This window comes from Lepisosteus oculatus, chromosome 6 (assembly GCF_040954835.1).
Source record: "Lepisosteus oculatus isolate fLepOcu1 chromosome 6, fLepOcu1.hap2, whole genome shotgun sequence".
NCBI classification, from domain to species: Eukaryota; Metazoa; Chordata; class Actinopteri; order Semionotiformes; family Lepisosteidae; genus Lepisosteus; species Lepisosteus oculatus.
Window position 1 is genome coordinate 45,758,602 of NC_090701.1, and position 18,580 is coordinate 45,777,181.

General features: G+C 47.1%; 1 protein-coding gene across 1 annotated transcript; it reads right to left on the bottom strand.

Annotated features, from left to right (window-relative positions):
• Window positions 1-513: 513 nt before the first annotated feature.
• LOC102691616 (coronin-1B-like) lies at window positions 514-14,925 on the bottom strand. Its single transcript, XM_069191484.1, has 11 exons — window positions 14,775-14,925; window positions 13,075-13,277; window positions 11,737-11,859; window positions 11,347-11,476; window positions 9,579-9,760; window positions 7,955-8,074; window positions 7,036-7,140; window positions 6,257-6,402; window positions 5,674-5,731; window positions 4,034-4,429; window positions 514-3,276 (listed from the first exon to the last, which is right to left on the bottom strand). The coding sequence occupies exons 2-11, from the start codon at window positions 13,273-13,275 to the stop codon at window positions 3,148-3,150; spliced, it is 1,590 nt and encodes a 529-aa protein (XP_069047585.1). The 5' UTR covers window positions 13,276-13,277; window positions 14,775-14,925; the 3' UTR covers window positions 514-3,147.
• Between the last annotated feature and the right edge of the window lie 3,655 nt (window positions 14,926-18,580).

Sequence of the window (18,580 nt, forward strand, 5' to 3'; positions counted from 1 at the left end):
TTTTCTCTGTAACTGAATTATTGTTTATCCTGACCTCTTTGTTGGGTGGTGGTATGCTGTGTTCAACTCATACCCAAAACAAATTTCCCTTAAAGGAAGAGGATAAAGTCCGAGTTAAATGACATTATTTGAAGGTGAAATCCTTTTGTCAGTCCATGTTCACAATTTCTGTTATAACCACATAATGAAAGTGACATCACCCCTGACGTTCATACTACAGATGCTCCATTGATACAGCTGGTTTGTTACTTCGGATAGTAGGAGCCTGGCTCCACCAATCACATGGCTCTCGCCTGGCTCCACCAATCACATGGCTCTCGCCTGGCTCCACCAATCACATGGCTCTCGCCTGGTTCACAGCTCCAATCATGTGGCTTGTTTGACAGTCCATGCTGTAGCGCTAGCCTGTTCCTTCAGAAGGAAGACATACTGTGGGATTAAGAATTCCTTGCAATTATGTCGTGCTTTTTATCTGAATAGAACCCACAATGGAGAAAGAGGCCAAGGTCGGGCTGATTTAGAAAATCAACTTTATTAGTTTGTACCATTCATTATAATCACATTTTTATATATACAGTAAAATCCAGAAATGCCTGTGTTTATGGTCTGTGTAGTGCTTTTTCATAGAGGTAACCTAACCTATGTTAGCCTGTGTTAGTCCTGTAACAGTCACTGAGTCACAGTCAGGGCTGACGGAAGAGGTATCATCAGTCTCAGTCCTTGTGCTCTGCTACTGTGGAGCCTCTTCAAGAACAATACTCAAGCCGCAGGGTCCAGCCCACACGCCTTGGCACCCTAAATTCCATCCCAACCACCAATCACAAGCCTTAGCTCATAGACTTCAGGGCAGTGTGACATCATCAGTAGGCTCTACCCCTTCCACTCTCTGGGCAGTGTCTAATGGAGATAGTTTGACATCACCAATATGCTCCGCCTCCTCCCACTCTCTGAGCAGTGTCTTACGGAGACAGTGTGACATCATTAGTAAGCTCCACCCCCCACTCTCTGGGCAGTGTGTAATGGAGATAGTATGACATCATCAGTATTTACTGTGACATCAATAACAACGTGACAGCCTTATCTATAGCTTCTGCCACTTTCTGGTACATTACAAAAGTGATTTTATTTGTCAGAACTCAAATTTTCAAACTCAACATGTTTATGCGTTGAATTTTCGCTTGAATAAAATAGGCAATTGTATTCTATATTTATATTTTCCTTTGCAGTTTATGCACATTAAATGTATTCTCTTTAAAGCAATATGTATATGATCATGGGACATCTTTGGAAGGGGAAGAATATTTTTACAGTTTATACTGTACTGGAGACAGTGTGACATCATCAATATCAGCAGCTTCTGCCTATGTTAAGCAGTATGTATGGGACACAGTGGGACATCGTTATTTCATCAGCTACCCAGAGAGTCTGAGGCTGTTGCCAATCTGCTTGGTTTTCCAGCTAAAAATTATGTCCATCCTGCTTCACAGAGAAGAGGACATTGCAGCAAAATAATTACAATAATTAACACCTCGGCTAAGGAAGTAAAAGCCTTCTAATTAATATGTAACCCGTTTTATTAGGAAGAAGAATTAAAAATGGAATGGTTCTTTTATCTTATTATTTGCAAATTTAATTCTCCTGCCATATCACGGAAGAAGCCAAATGTCATTAGATTTTGACCTAATTGAAGTTAGTAACTAAGCAAACTCACAGTAAAGCCAGTTCACTAAAACCTGGTGTGTGCAAGACTGTTCTGCCAGTGTTATTATAAAACTAATAACTTATCCATCTCACAGTAAAGTCCATACAGAACAGCCTGTAGTGGCCCATATTGTTCTGTCAATGTCAGTGGAAGCCTGTTTATAAAGTTTCAGTTAATCACTAATCCAGCTCACACACGATACAGGCAGTCCTATCCTGTACATCTTGGAGTGTCTCAAACTGCTCCGTCATTGTCAGTGGGAGTCTGATTTAGTCCCAGTTAAAAACTAAATCAGGTTCACAGTAAAGTCAGCCCAGTCTGACCTGCAGTGTCTCAGACATCTCTGCCAGTGTTAATGGGAGTCAGAATATAATTGATGTTGACAAATAAATCAAGTTCACAGTGTAGTCAGCCCAGTCCAGTAGAGCCTGGAGTGCCTCACTGTTCTATCAGTGGGAGTCTAATTGTAACCTCAGTTACAGTCAGTCTTGTACAGCCTTGAGTAGCTCAGTATCTCTCTGTTGTTACTGTCAATGGAGTCTGATTAAAATCTCACTTAATAACTAATCAAAATCACAGTGTAGCTAGTCCAGTCTGGAGTGTCTCACACTGCTTTGTGCGTCAGTGTCAGTAGGAGACCAATTATAATTCCAGTTATGACCTATTCCAGATCACAGTAAATTCAGTCCACTCCCCTCCAGGATGGTGTGGCTCATACTGTTGTCAGTGGGAATGTTATTATAATCTGAATTCATAACTAATCAAGATCACAGTACAGTCAGTCCTGCACAATGAAGATTTAAGTGGCTCAGACGTATTTGTCAAGAACAAAATGCATTTTAAAAACACTATACTAACTACAATTATCCTAAAATATCCATTCATAACCTAATTATTTTAAAAAGATAATTGCATATATGTATGTATATAGAATATTCTATAAAAGCCTTTAGACAAGTTGCTACACCAATATATAGCTGCACTCAAATCCCCTTCTAAAAGATCAAGACTAGAGTATGAGATACAGGATTAAATTGAAGCCCTCTTTTCACTCACACAGTCTGTGATTGTACCCATCTATATGTCTCTCTGTGCAGTGTTAAAGTACTGTAGTGTCCAGTCAGTGTGTCTGTACTGTATTAACCCCTCTCTCTCAGTGCAGTGTTAATGTACTGGAGTGTCCAGTCAGTGTGTCTGTACTGTATTAACCCCTCTCTCTCAGTGCAGTGTTAAAGTACTGTAGTGTCCAGTCAGTGTGTCTGTACTGTATTAACCCCTCTCTCTCAGTGCAGTGTTAATGTACTGGAGTGTCCAGTCAGTGTGTCTGTACTGTATTAACCCCTCTCTCTCAGTGCAGTGTTAATGTACTGTAGTGTCCAGTCAGTGTGTCTGTACTGTATTAACCCCTCTCTCTCAGTGCAGTGTTAATGTACTGGAGTGTCCAGTCAGACGTGCCCATCCTCAATACCGGCCAGCTGTTCCTCCAGTTGTGCTATCCGTTGTCCCTGAGAGAGAACAAGAGATCGAAGGGCACGGACCTCTGCCAGGATTTCATTAAGCCGCTCCTCCTCAGCCTGAAAGAGAGAGAGGTTAATGCAGGACAAACATATTGAGTGACTTAACACTGTACTGAGTGAGGTTAAGATAAGATCAGATCAGATCACTTTACTGGCCAAATACAATTTATTTTCCCATACTCCAACTTTCTCTCCATTAGGACACAGACAGGGAGAAAAGCTTGGGGTCAGAGCGCAGGGTCAGCCATTTAAACGACACCCCTGGAGTAGTTGGGGATAAGGGCCTTTCTCAGGGGCCCAATGGAGTAGGATTCCTCTGCCAGCCTTCCAGCCACAGGCACAGATCCTTAGCCACAGAGCCACTGCACCACCCCAGTTAATACAGTCCAGACACACTGACTGGACACTCCAGTACATTAACACTGCACTGAGAGAGAGGGGTTAATACAGCACAGACACACTGACTGGACACTCCAGGACATTAACACTGCACTGAGAGAGAGGGGTTAATACAGTACAGACACACTGACTGGACACTCCAGTACATTAACACTGCACTGAGAGAGAGGGGTTAATACAGTACAGACACACTGACTGGACACTCCAGTACATTAACACTGCACTGAGAGAGAGGGGTTAATACAGTACAGGCACACTGACTGGACACTACAGTACATGAACACTGCACTGAGAGAGAGGGGTTAATATAGTACAGACACACTGACTGGACACTACAGTACATTAACACTGCACTGAGAGAGAGGGGTTCATACAGGACAGACACACTGACTGGACTGATGAATGTTTCCCTCACCTCTTTTTCTGCAGTGTTGGGAGCAGCAACATGGCCAGTATCAGCTTCATCATCCCCATCATTATCTTCATCATTCTGTCCCCGAGAAAGAGTTCTGGTTACCGTGGTAGCAGCAGCTTCTGCCCTCTGGGTGTCACCCCCCTCCATTCCCTTGGGGGTAACAGGGGGTGAGTCGGGGGGGGTGGAAGGGGAAGGCACCGTGCTAGCTGCGGCGCCAGCTGTCAGGGGGGGCCTCTTGGGGGTGAACTTGACGTCACGCTGCTTGGAGGGAGTGTAGCCTCCACTCAGAGAGACCAGGACAGGGGGAGCGTCTCGGCCCGCAACCCACTCCTCAGCCAGCAGGGGGGGCTCCAGTCCTGCTGTGTCCGGATAGAGGTCTTGCTGAAAGAGGTCAGACTGAGACAGAGAGAGAGAAGAAATAGAAATTGGGGAGAAATAGAGACAAGAGGTTCACTTCCTACTGCACTGTGACAGATACTCTGGGATTAGAGAAACATTCTTCCCGAAATTCAGAACTCTAATCCCAGAGTTCCCACACCTGCCGGAATCACAACGGGTCCCAATCCTACTGGGAGAGGGAGGAGGGAACTCAGTTGATCTGGCAGCCCAGTATGTGATCTCCTGTCACAGCCTGAGGAACAGTGAGCCTGTCTCCCAATAATGCTCCAGCCGCCTACAGTATATGTCAATATTATATAATATGTCTTTGTTGTAAATGTCTGTAACATGTCTGTAGATTTCTATTTTACTTTTATTTTTTGTTTTGTTTCATGTATATATCATTACTTTCATTTGCTTTGGCAACACTGATTGTACCCATCGGTCATGCTAATAAAGCACCTTGAATTGAATTGAATTGAGAGAGAGAGAGACAGGGCAGGAGGGTCAATCCTGAAGCACTGACTGCCTGGACAGCTCCTCTTCCTTCCCCCAGCCACCCCTCCCTTCTCTACTCGGGCGAGACTCTGGAGTATTCAAATGAATGGGGGAATGCAGTACACACTAGAGAAACAAAACCCAAATTCTGTGTAGATTCATCTTTCGTTAATAAATCCAATCCATAACAAAACCCTTACAAGTTCCAGTTAACTCCTAAGTTTTCAAGCCTAAACTGGCATTAGGACTGCCGGTTGACTGCCAGTGTTAAAGCCCAGGAGTTAAGTAAACATATCTGTGTTATCTAAACACCCTAACGTTCAGGATGCCGGTAACACAGCCCTCCCTGAACTGCAGGATCTTAGACCTTCAGATCATTCTTTCAGGGTATACAGAGACATGACGTCATCACAAAGTTGTGACATCCTCACAAAAGCTGTGAGATCATCACTCATTCACACCCCCCCCATCCTCTGCACCCGTCTACTGATACACTGACTACTGCAGCTCCTGAGGGATGTCCAATTCTGCACAGGGCCAATCAGCTGAACCCTATTCTCCCTGTGGAAAACTGGGCACGCAGGCTTGACAGACCACTCGGGTACATACCGATCCGACTACTACCACCAAATGTGAGACTGCCGACCCTGAGCCACAAACTGCAGCCCAAGCATCCACGTTTAATCTGGTGATATGCTGGCTCAGGGGTTGGCAGCCCCATACCAGGAAACGGCTCCCTTCCCCGGGACAAGATCTGCTCCTACCTTTCGAGGAACGGTCATGGAAATGGGCTCACACTTCCTCTCGTGCAGCTTGTAGAACCTGAGCGGACAGAGGGAGTGAAGTCAGTCCAGCTCAGAGCGTGCACCCCGCACTCTGGGTGGGGGAGGGGTACCGTGAGATCAAAGTAAGGAACTCTCCTGCCCCTCCCCATGCAGATCCAGATTCCGAGATCTGAAGATTAACCAACACCGACAGCAGATTCCTCCCCCTCCTGACAAGCAGGGACCCCAAGAAGAGAACAGTAATGAGATAAGAAGAACATCAGAAAACGAGAGAGGTCGCAAACAAGAGGAGAGACCCTTGTGCCCATCTAGCCTGTTCGGTAGTCAGTAGTTAATTGACCCCCAGATCTCATCCAGCTGTTTCTTGAAAGAAACCAGAGAATTGGCCTCAACAACCTGGAAGAAGTCAATTTACAACAGAGAACGGGAGGCACATCCTTTCCACAACGGGTTCTCTCTCCAGCCCCAGTCTGTCGCAGCAGGGCAGTTTATGGCCACCCAGCTGGGGCTGCACCCTGTGGGGTGCTCTAGTGGGAAAAGAAAGAGGCTGTCCCTCAGGTACCTGGCTATCTCACACTTGTTGACATCAACCCCTCTCTTGCACAGGAAGCCCATCCCCCTCTGGGGCTCCTTGCTGGTGAAGCTGTTCAGGAAGTGAACAAAGGGCGGCTCCGCTGTCACCTCGAAGTAGCGGATGCTGCAGTCTCCCTGCGGGATGAGGAGAGGAGAGGCAGAGAGGGGTTAACTCAGCACCATCAGTCACAGTCCAGACACAGAGAGAAACAGTCCTGTATCTCACATTCCCACATGGGGAGATGTTGTTGGGGCTGCAGACTGCAGAGATGGAGACAAGCTAAACAGCAACACAATTACTTACTTCATTTTTTTGTCCCATATGGGAAATTTTCTTTGCATCCAGGTAAAATGAGATAACTAAATGCATAATATATTTAACACATAAATCAGTTAACAAGTACAAAACATTCTGTACATACAATACAGTGCTGCGCTACAACACTAATTACATCACTGCTAAAGAAGAGTAAGAGTACTGGTCCTAGTACAGACCCCTGTGGTACTCCACTAATTAAATAATTGATATAATTAAGAAGAGCAGTGGTCCTGGTACAGTTCCTTGCAGTACTACATTAATTTTCATTTTCTTACTATGTTAATAGGAAAAGACCAGGAATGTCTGTGATGTGTACATGTTAATAGATATTGCCTTGTCAACACTATTTTTCTGTGGTTTTTTTTTTAAATGGCATACATTTTCTTTTAAATGAAAGAGCTCTGCAAGTGTAGCAGCCCTGCAAAGCACATGAGTTTGAGAAGTCTCACCTTCCCGCAGAGGTAGACAATGTTGGTGTCGGGGTCATAGAAAGGCAACAGGACTCCATTGCTGCTGTCCATCTCCTGCATCACCATGGGCTCCTCCAGATCATTCTGTCGGGGCATACAGAGACATGACATCATCATAAAGTTGTGACATCATCACTCATTCACAACTACACAGAGTGAAAAGGCATCACAGACTTGAATCACCACATACTAATCTTCATGCACTCACCAAACCATAAAGAGTTGTACAATACTGCACAACGTAAGCAATGTGTGGCTATTGTGGTTGTAGTCTTGTATATGTAGTGTAATTTGTGTACACACAGTGTGTATGTTAAGGGTGCAGCAGTATATTTTGACCTTAGGGGTTCTGGGATATTTTTTCCATAAACGTTTTGAAGGATCGTTAGTTTTTTTGCCTAATTTAAAATGTCCATTTTCACTCTGTTGAAAACATTTCATAGCCATTAGTGGGAAAGATTCAGGTGTTTTCAGTTTTCAAATTCTTTATCTTAAAGAGTGATTATTATTTCAGATGCTAAGTAAATTAAGTAAATGAAAACAACACAAGCTGTTTCTGAGATTCAAAGAATGTGTACTGCTTAAAAACTCTGAAATACACTAAATTCCCACTGCAGGACCACGTTTTGTGGCTAAGTGAAATAAATCCAAAGAACCCATCTCAGAAATACAAGGCGCAAGGAGACTCACCCTGCATAGGATAACAATTAACTCTGCCAAAGGTACTCCACTAATTACATAACTGATCTAATTCAGAATAGCAGTGGTCCCAGTACAGACCCCAGTGGTACACCACTAATTACAGCATTAATCTAATAAAGAAGATCTGTCACCGCTGTCACCCTTCTCTCTTCACAGTCCCACTCCCTCACTCCACCCTGTTCCCCACCCATCTCACCACATCCCACAGTGCCAGCTGTCTCTCGCTCATCCGGCTGAAGCCAGTGGTGAAGATCTTTCCATCAGACAGAAACACAGCTCTCATGGGTCTGGAGCCATCGTGAGCCCTTTCCTTGACCTGAGAAAGAGAGAGGGGTTAATACAGTCCAGACACACTGACTGGACACTACAGTATATTAACACTGCACTGAGAGAGAGGGGTTAATACAGTACAGACACACAGACTGGACACTCCAGTACATTAACACTGTACTGAGAGAGAGGGGTTAATACAGTCCAGACACACTGACTGGACACTCCAGTACATTAACACTGCACTGAGAGAGAGGGGTTAATACAGTCCAGACACACTGACTGGACACTCCAGTACATTAACACTGCACTGAGAGAGAGGGGTTAATACAGTCCAGACACACTGACTGGACACTCCAGTACATTAACACTGCACTGAGAGAGAGGGGTTAATACAGTCCAGACACACTGACTGGACACTCCAGTACATTAACACTGCACTGAGAGAGGGGTTAATATAGTACAGACACACTGTCTGGACGCTCCAGTACATTAACACTGCACTGAGAGAGAGGGGTTCATACAGTACAGACACACTGACTGGACACTCCAGTACATTAACACTGCACTGAGAGAGAGGGGTTAATACAGTACAGACCAATGACTGGACACTCCAGTACATTAACACTGCACTGAGAGAGGGGTTAATATAGTACAGACACACTGACTGGACACTCCAGTACATTAACACTGCACTGAGAGAGAGGGGTTCATACAGTACAGACACACTGACTGGACACTCCAGTACATTAACACTGCACTGAGAGAGGGGTTAATACAGTACAGACCAATGACTGGACACTCCAGTACATTAACACTGCACTGAGAGAGGGGTTAATACAGTACAGACACACTTACTGGACACTCCAGTACATTAACACTGCACTGAGAGATTGAGAGAGGGATCTGATTCAGTAAGAGATAGCTCTGCAAAGATGCTCCCATCTTGGCTTAACACTCAGGCTCTGCAGTAGGGCTTTGAGCCAAGATGGCCACCCATTTATTGAGAGAATGCAGAATAAGACAGCTGGTCTCTGTCTTCACAGAGATGGAAGGAAAAGGAGCTGTCAGGACTGTCAGGATAAGCTCTCCATGGAATAAGCCACACCTCTGTGCTTATTACAATGCTTAGAAGACCAGCTGGGAAGAAAAGGTTTCAGTCTATGTCTGGGCTCCAGAGTGGATAACGGAGGGTGAGGGATCCGGAGGATGAGAGCTCATTTGCAATGGATTGGGTATCTTACAGGCCAGAGGACTGTATAACAAAGACTGTACTGAGGGGTATCACAGTTGCAAGAAGGGCTGTGTAGTAGCTTAATAGCCAGTTTCAATGGAGTACAGTATGCTGCTGAGGAACAGGACTGGCTAGCTGAATCAGGGCTACTTAGGACCTAGAGAAGACATACTGACCTACTGGATACCTCAGGACTACAACACTGCTGACTATAAGTGAACTACATAGAGCAGACATTTCAATAGAGATCAAAAGACAGAGACACAGACAAATCTAAACACTCTGTAGTGATATTAAGGTAAGCAGTTCTCCCTGCCTTGACCACAGTTCCTCTGCGGGGGTCGATGACACGCAGAGCCTTGTCCTTGCAGGCAGTGCAGAGCAGACTGCCATCTCTATTCCAGGTCACGCTGTAGATCATGTCAGGGTGAGAGTCCTCCAGCCTGTATAGCAACTCCCCACTGCCCACATCCCAGACACACAGCACATTGTCACAGCCTGGGGACAGAGAGGGGGGTTAATACAGACACATGGCACACTGTCACAGCCTGGGGCAGAGAGAGGGGTTAATACTGACACACGGCACCCTGTCACAGCCTGGGGCAGAGAGAGGGGTTAATACTGACACACGGCACCCTGTCACAGCCTGGGGCAGAGAGAGGGGTTAATACTGACACACGGCACCCTGTCACAGCCTGGGGCAGAGAGAGGGGTTAATACTGACACACGGCACCCTGTCACAGCCTGGGGCAGAGAGAGGGGTTAATACTGACACACGGCACCCTGTCACAGCCTGGGGCAGAGAGAGGGGTTAATACTGACACACGGCACCCTGTCACAGCCTGGGGCAGAGAGAGTTAATACAGGGTTAATACAGACACGCGGCACACTGTTACAGCCTGGGGACAGAGAGAGGGGTTAATACAGACACGCGGCACACTGTCACAGCCTGGGGCAGAGAGAGGGGTTAATACAGACACATGGCGCGCTGTCACAGCCTCGGGACAGAGAGAGGGGTTAATACAGACACGCGGCACACTGTCACAGCCTGGGACAGAGAGAGGGGTTAATACAGACACGCGGCACACTGTCACAGCCTGGGGCAGAGAGAGGGGTTAATACAGACACATGGCGCACTGTCACAGCCTGGGGGCAGAGAGAGGGGTTAATACACACACATGGCACACTGTTACAGCCTGGGGACAGAGAGAGGGGTTAATACAGACACGCGGCACACTGTCACAGCCTGGGGCAGAGAGAGGGGTTAATACAGACACATGGCGCGCTGTCACAGCCTCGGGACAGAGAGAGGGGTTAATACAGACACGCGGCACACTGTCACAGCCTGGGACAGAGAGAGGGGTTAATACAGACACGCGGCACACTGTCACAGCCTGGGGCAGAGAGAGGGGTTAATACAGACACATGGCGCACTGTCACAGCCTCGGGACAGAGAGAGGGGTTAATACAGACACACGGCACCCTGTCACAGCCTGGGGCAGAGAGAGGGGTTAATACAGACACGCGGCACACTGTCACAGCCTGGAGCAGAGAGAGGGGTTAATACAGACACGCGGCACACTGTCACAGCCTGGGGGCAGAGAGAGGGGTTAATACACACACATGGCACACTGTCACAGCCTGGGGCAGAGAGAGGGGTTAATACAGACATGCGGCACACTGTCACAGCCTGGGGCAGAGAGAGGGGTTAATACAGACACGCGGCACACTGTCACAGCCTGGGGCAGAGAGAGGGGTTAATACAGACACGCGGCACACTGTCACAGCCTGGGGCAGAGAGAGGGGTTAATACAGACACGCGGCACACTGTCACAGCCTGGGGGCAGAGAGAGGGGTTAATACTGACACATGGTGCGCTGTGTGTCACAGACTGAACTGTCACAGCCTGGGGGCAGAGAGAGGGGTTAATACTGACACATGGCGCACTGTCACAGCCTGGGGGCAGAGAGAGGGGTTAATACTGACACATGGCGCACTGTCACAGCCTGGGGGCAGAGAGAGGGGTTAATACAGGGATCAGATCAGAAAGTCACCTGATCTGTCAGTGAATGAGACAGACTTACCTGCACTCAGCAGCACGTTCAGGGCAGTGGGGTGCCAGGCCAGGATACCCACTCTCTTGGAGTGACCCTCCAAAGACACGAGGGGCTCAGTCATTGGGGTCACCAGACCCTCATCTGGAATCTGCCACACCTGCGCCCACACAGATCAGTTACACACCGAACACAGTACTGCACACTCAACATTGTCACACACTGAACACAATACTGCACACTCCACACCGTTCTACAATGAACACAGTGCTGCACACTCAACACCATTCCACACAGCACCGCACACTTAATACAGTCACACGCAGTACCAAGACCTCATCCTTCTCTCCTCCCTGGCCCTCCCACCTCCCGTCCCTCTCGCCTCCCTTCCCCCCCTCTCCTCCTCTTCCTCGCTCTCACCTTCACAGTGCAGTCCTCCCCAGAGCTGGCGATGATGTTGTCGTCATGGGGACACCACTGGATATCGAGGACCGGGGCGGAGTGACCACACACCGAGGGGCAGGACATGTCCACACGCCCACACTGAGGGAGAGGAGGAGAGTCCAGCAGGTTTACACCCCAGGAACACAACACAGGTCACAAATGGGAGGAGGCCCTTCTAGGAAGAGCCTGACTCTCACAGAGAACGGAGACAAGCATCTATAGAGGAAGATATACAAAGAGTCTGGCCACAGAAAGTGAGCACAGACAAACCTAGGGGGCTCATCCTGGACATAGACACCACACACAGACAGACCTGGTTGTGCTCCCACTGCCCGCAGGCAGAAGCAGCGACAAATTAGCCTATTCCCAGATTTTCTACACCTCCCACAATCTGAACAGAATCCAATCCTACTGGTGGAGGGAAGAAGAATCTCAATAGAGCTGTAGCCCAGCGTGTGATCTCCTGTCCCACCGTGTGAACAGTGAGCCTGTCTTTCAATAAAAATAATACAGTGTGTGATCTCCTGTCCCACCATGAGGAACAGACAGTGAGTGTGTCTCTCATTAATAATAATACAGTGTGTGATCTCCTGTCACAGCCTGAGGAACTGACAGTGACCCTTTCTCTCAATAATAATAATAATAATAATAATAATAATAATAATACAGTGTGTGATCTCCTGTCCCAGCCTGAGGAACAGTGAGCCTGTCTTTCAATAAAAATAATATAGTGTATGATCTCCTGTCCCACCGGGTGAACAGTGAGCCTGTCTTTCAATAAAAATAATACAGTGTGTGATCTCCTGTCCCACCATGAGGAACAGACAGTGAGTGTGTCTCTCATTAATAATAATACAGTGTGTGATCTCCTGTCACAGCCTGAGGAACTGACAGTGAGCCTGTCTATCAATAATAATAATAATAATAATAATAATAATACAGTGTGTAATCTCCTGTCCCAGCCTGAGGAACTGACAGTGAGCCTGTCTCTCAATAATAATAATAATAATAATAATAATACAGTGTGATCTCCTGTCCCGGCCTGAGGAACAGACAGTGAGCCTGTCTCTCAATAATAATAATGCAGTGTGTGATCTCCTGTCACAGCCTGAGGAACAGACAGTGAGGCAGTCTCTCAATAATGTTTTATGTGGTGTATATGTACGCCCAATAAAATTCTTCTCTGTCAATGTCAATAAATGTTGAATTTGCTTTGGCAACACTGTCACTCGCTGGTCATGTCAATAAAGCTCTGGAATGTGAATCTGAGAGACAGGAAGAGATAAAGCCGGCCTGCCCAGCTCTCAGACAGACCTTGTGAAGTGGCAGGACGAGGAAGGCGCCGCCCCCACTGGCCTCGATGATGATGGCGAGGAATTTGGGGTTGACTGCACAGAGCGGAGTGTCCCAGGTGACCCGTGACACGCGGACATCATCAAAACACTGCTCCACTCGCCAGGCCTGCCCAAACACATGGCGGAACTTACTCTGCCTCACCACCCGCCTGAACGACATGGCTGCCAGAAAGAGAGATTAATACAGTACATTAACACTGCACTGAGAGAGAGGGGTTAATACAGTACAGACACACTGACTGGACACTCCAGTACATTAACACTGCACTGAGAGAGAGGGGTTAATACAGTCCAGACACACTGACTGAACACTCCAGTCCATTAACACTGCACTGAGAGAGAGGGGTTAATACAGTCCAGACACACTGACTGGACACTCCAGTACATTAACACTGCACTGAGAGAGAGGGGTTAATACAGTACAGACACACTGACTGGACACTCCAGTACATTAACACTGCACTGAGAGAGAGGGGTTAATACAGTACGGACACGCTGACTGGACACTCCAGTCCATTAACACTGCACTGAGAGAGAGGGGTTAATACAGTACAGACACACTGACTGGACACTCCAGTACATTAACACTGTACTGAGAGAGAGGGGTTAATACAGTACAGACACACTGACTGGACACTCCAGTACATTAACACTGCACTGAGAGAGAGGGGTTAATACAGTACGGACACGCTGACTGGACACTCCAGTCCATTAACACTGCACTGAGAGAGAGGGGTTAATACAGTACAGACACACTGACTGGACACTCCAGTACATTAACACTGTACTGAGAGAGAGGGGTTAATACAGTACAGACACACTGACTGGACACTCCAGTACATTAACACTGCACTGAGAGAGAGGGGTTAATACAGTACAGACACACTGACTGGACACTACAGTACATTAACACTGCACTGAGAGAGAGGGGTTAATACAGTACAGACACACTGACTGGACACTCCAGTACATTAACACTGCACTGAAAGGGACATACACTGAGTGTACAAAACGTTAGGGACACCTGCTCTTTCCTTGAAAATAGACTGTCGAGGTGAATCCAAGTGAAAGCTATGATCCGAATTGATTTCACCTGTTAAATCCACTTCAATCAGTGCAGATGAAGAGGAGGAGACAGGTTAAAGAAGGCGGAAGTGCCTTTGAGAACTGACCGGGTCGAAAATAAGCAAATCATGATTTGAATGGGGATTTGAATTGGAAGCTAAGATTTGAATGAAAGAGTCCGAGAGAGAGGAAGAGACACAACTACAAGGGGGGACATGCTAAGGGCATTAGCGGGTGGAGACAGACAAGGGTGAGGCCGACAGGCGATTACAGGATTAAAAAAATAAAATACCACGTATCAACAGATACTGCGCGCAACAGGTAGAGTGCACTACTGGGTAGCACACAGAGCCGTCTGCTTGGACAAGCAGAGATACTGTCCCCAGCAGACGGCCACAACTCCTTCTCTCCCAGCCCGGACTTGCCAGAACCAGCCAGGATCTGAACAGCAGGTTCGGGGGTCCCGGTCTGCGAATTTCTCCGAACTGGCAACTTCGGTTCCCCTAACGCGATCCTCAAGTTCGCTAGAGGAACGAGACAGACATAGCTCCCCTTTAGAGACGTGAAAAGTAAGAACAACGACAAGATAAATACCTTTGCAGGGTGATACGCGAAGCCGAGCCCTTGGGAAAGCAAGTAGTGAATTAAAAAACCAGATGCTGAGTGCGGGAAATGCCAACAACAAGGATGCAGAACGACTAGCAGGCGGGGGGAGGGGCTGTCGGAGCCACTTCCGATGGCCACTCCCTCTGCCCGGACTTCCGTGTCCTGTCAGGCGTGGAAGCGAATTACCGTATAACGTGGTATATAGTCGTCCAAGATTATTTTCCTTCAGTCTTCAGTTAACCCAATAGTTGAGTCGAGAATAAATCCTCTCGTTGTACTGATGACCTGAGAAGTCTCCATTTAATGTACCGTGTATTTCCTGGAGCAATCTGAGTGAAGTATCCTTATTCAAAGGGTCAACATCCCAGTCCAGTTTGGAACCCATGACCAATCCAATCATGTGCTCAGATCCCTAATCACTACTCCACCCTAACAGAACTGCTGCCTGGACGGGTACCTCAGCCCTAGACCCTCATATGAAGTGCCTGATGCTGTCCTGCTTAAGCCACTCGGGCTCTGTAATAATGTCTTTATGAGGGTGACCAGACGTGCTCCAGAGGGCTGGCATACAGTATCTGCAGCGCCCTATTCCAGCTCAGCTCTGAACACAATTACTGGCCTAACTGGGGCCAATTTACCAGCTTCTCCAGTATTACAGTATACAGTATTACTAGCTTCTGGCAGCATCAGAAGGTAAGATATAACAGGCCTGGTCAGACCTGGAATTACAGACCTCCAATCAAATAAACCTCCAGTTTGCTGCAGCAGGTAGTGCTGATGGACCACTGGGTGGCGCTCCTACCTCAAGAACAGAATTTCCACATCAATGCCTCAGTATGGTGACTATGGGCACTGTGTTGTAGGAGGTACAGTCCTTCAGATGAGACATTAAACTGAAGTCCGACTTACTTGTTAATTAAAGATCTGTTAAAGGCTGTTCCTGAGGATATGGGTGTTAACCTTGGTGTCCTAGCTCAATATCACTCTGAGCTTGGACAGCCTGTTCGCACTAAAAACCCTCCTTAATCCGAATCATGAAGCAATCTGTCTCTTTCCTGTCTGATGTCCTGTGCAGCTAGGAAGCGGTGCTGTTATTCAGTGGCTGCTGTGCTACTCAAACAGTGGTAAATTCCTTTGAAATGCTTAAAGAACATAAGACTAGCTACAAACCAGAGGAGGCTCTGCGGCCTGTCTAGCCTTTTTTTCATATTTGGTAGCTAATTTATCTCATCCAGCTATTTTTGGAGATTATCCATGGTATTAATTGACCAGCAGCCATATCACCCTGCAACTCACAACTGGCAGCCCACTGAAGCTCAGCAGGTGTGAGTCTGGTCAGTACCTGGATGGGAGACTCCTGGCAAAAACTAAGGCTGCTGCTGGAAGAGGTGTTAGTGGGGCCAGCAGGGGGCGCTCATCCTGCAGTCAATGGGTCCCAATGCCCCAGTATAGTGACGGGGACACTATACTGTAAAAAGGCGCCATCCTTTGAATGAGATGTAAAACTGAGGTCCTGACTCTCTCTGGTCATTAAAACTCCCAGGGTGTTTCTTGAAAAGAGTAGGGGTGTTACCCTGGTGCCCTGGTGTTTACCAGTCATGGCCTCCTAATAATCCCCATCTATTATTTGGCTTCATCACACTGTTCTCCTCCCCACTGATAGCTGGTGTGGGGAGACTCCCACAACCCTTTGTGTAAAGAAGTGTCTTCTGTTTTCATTTAAAATGCACTTACATGTAATTTCCACTGGTGTCCTCTGGTTCATGTTTCACTGCTGGGTTGATTTTGGTAGTGGGTTTGAGGATTTTGAATACTACAATATGGTCCCCTCACACTCTGTTCATGACTTTGTGAGGACAAACAACAATTCATTATTATTTTTAAAGACTGTTCCTGCTGGTATTGCTTTTTGAACAACCCAGCATTAAAAAGGGACCACAGAATTGTTTTTGCTATAGTGAACAAAATTCCTTTGTTGGTGACAAATTCCTTTGCTCGTGACAGCATCCTACTGTAGGTGGAGGAATACACTTCAGTGTGTAGGAATAAAGCTGTATGCCCTTTATTCCTTAATCTACTTACTGATATTTATTTTTTTAATTTTTGGCTTGAATGATTAAGGTTTTATTAAAGAACACTGTTACACACATTACTTGTTTAGTTTTGTTTGCCTCTTTAAATACCCTAAATACTGTACAATGTGAACATCATTTAACATACAGAAAGTGTTTAGTTAAATAAACTGTAATGACCAGTAATTAAGACAAAAACGTAATACTGTTGTCACTGTAATGCTTTTGTGTTACACAAAATAAAGTGTGGAAATTATTGTGTGATTTATTTTGGGGGGATTCAGGAACAAATCGGGGGAATTATATATAATCTTTTAAAAAATAAAGTTTCAATTAATGATTTTTTCCTTTATGAACAGTTTCATGGGACACATTACGTTTTTAAATTGATTTCTGTACAGGGAGAAGCCGGGAGTCTCTAAGACCACAGGAGGGCACCCTGCTTGTTGCAGAGGTTGCAGAGCACAGCTCTGCAGGAAGCAGACAGCACACCTCGCCCTCTCACACACACACTCTCAAAGTACCCCCAGGGCTTGTCGTGTCTGAGACCCAGAGCACAGCAGCTCGCAGGGGACACCGACAGAAACAAACCCGTGACGACACTGTGAATCATACGTGATAGCGGGAAAGTCCTATCCCAGCAGCCTCCGGGGCAGAGGGGCTGCATAATTACCATCCTGGAAAGTTACAGGCCCCCATCAGGTGGGTATCCCCAACTGTCCCCCGCGCAGACAGTGTTCTGTCACCTCGCCGTTACATGGTGGGAGGGCTTCATCCAGCCTGTTGTCCAGGGGCGAAAGGAGGCGAAGACGTGGGGACTGTGACATCACCCCTGTCACTGGCGGTAGGTTCAAATCCCCGGTGAGACACTGTTTTTTTGCCCTGTGCCAAAATGGATAGGGCACTGGATTTCTACGCACTGATGGGAGTCCCATCCCACCAGAGCCACAGACAAGAGGCGGCCAGTCTGTTTGATAGTTTGACGCTAACTTTAGTGAGAAAAGCCAACATATCGGCTTATGCCACATGACTGGGCAGCTTGTTCCAGACTCCCACCACCCTTTGTTTAAAGAAGCCCCTCCTGTTCTCAGTTTTAAATGCACTTCCAAGGTCTACAGCTGCAGAGTCAAACAGACCCAGGGTCTCCCGATTTTCAGTCATGCTGACTTGCCCATAACTTAATTCTATTGATCGGTGGCTTAGTCAGAAGGGGTTAACGTACTGTCCAGATCGGTGCTCCCTGGAGCTTTGCAGGCCTCCTGTGCAAAGACTGCAAGTCTGTGGCTGTCTGGGAGCAGGGCCGCAGAGCCCTTCATGAGCCCAAGCTGTTGGCAGTGAACCAGACTGGCCAGGAGAGGAATCTACCAGTCTCTCCCACTTACTGGTCCAATCCTAACGCTGTCGCAGCCCAACATCTCTTCCTGCACACAGACCAGGGCAGCAGCATTTCTAGCCTGAGCAAAAAAAAAAAGACCATCTCTGCCTGCAAGGATGCAAAACTGCAATTTGCCAGCGCTGCAGCCTCCTCAGAGAAGAACTGTCTGATTGAAGTGCAAATGTGCTGGCGAGAGTGAAACTGACTTGCAGCCTGCAGGAGAGAGCAGAGAAACGAGCTGGGGTTAAAAATAAGACACCTGCTGTAGGCAGGAAAGCGCAGTCCATCTCTGCGGCCGTTCCTTCCGAGCCCCGTGTCAGGGGTGACAAACGGCGCAGCTGGTACAG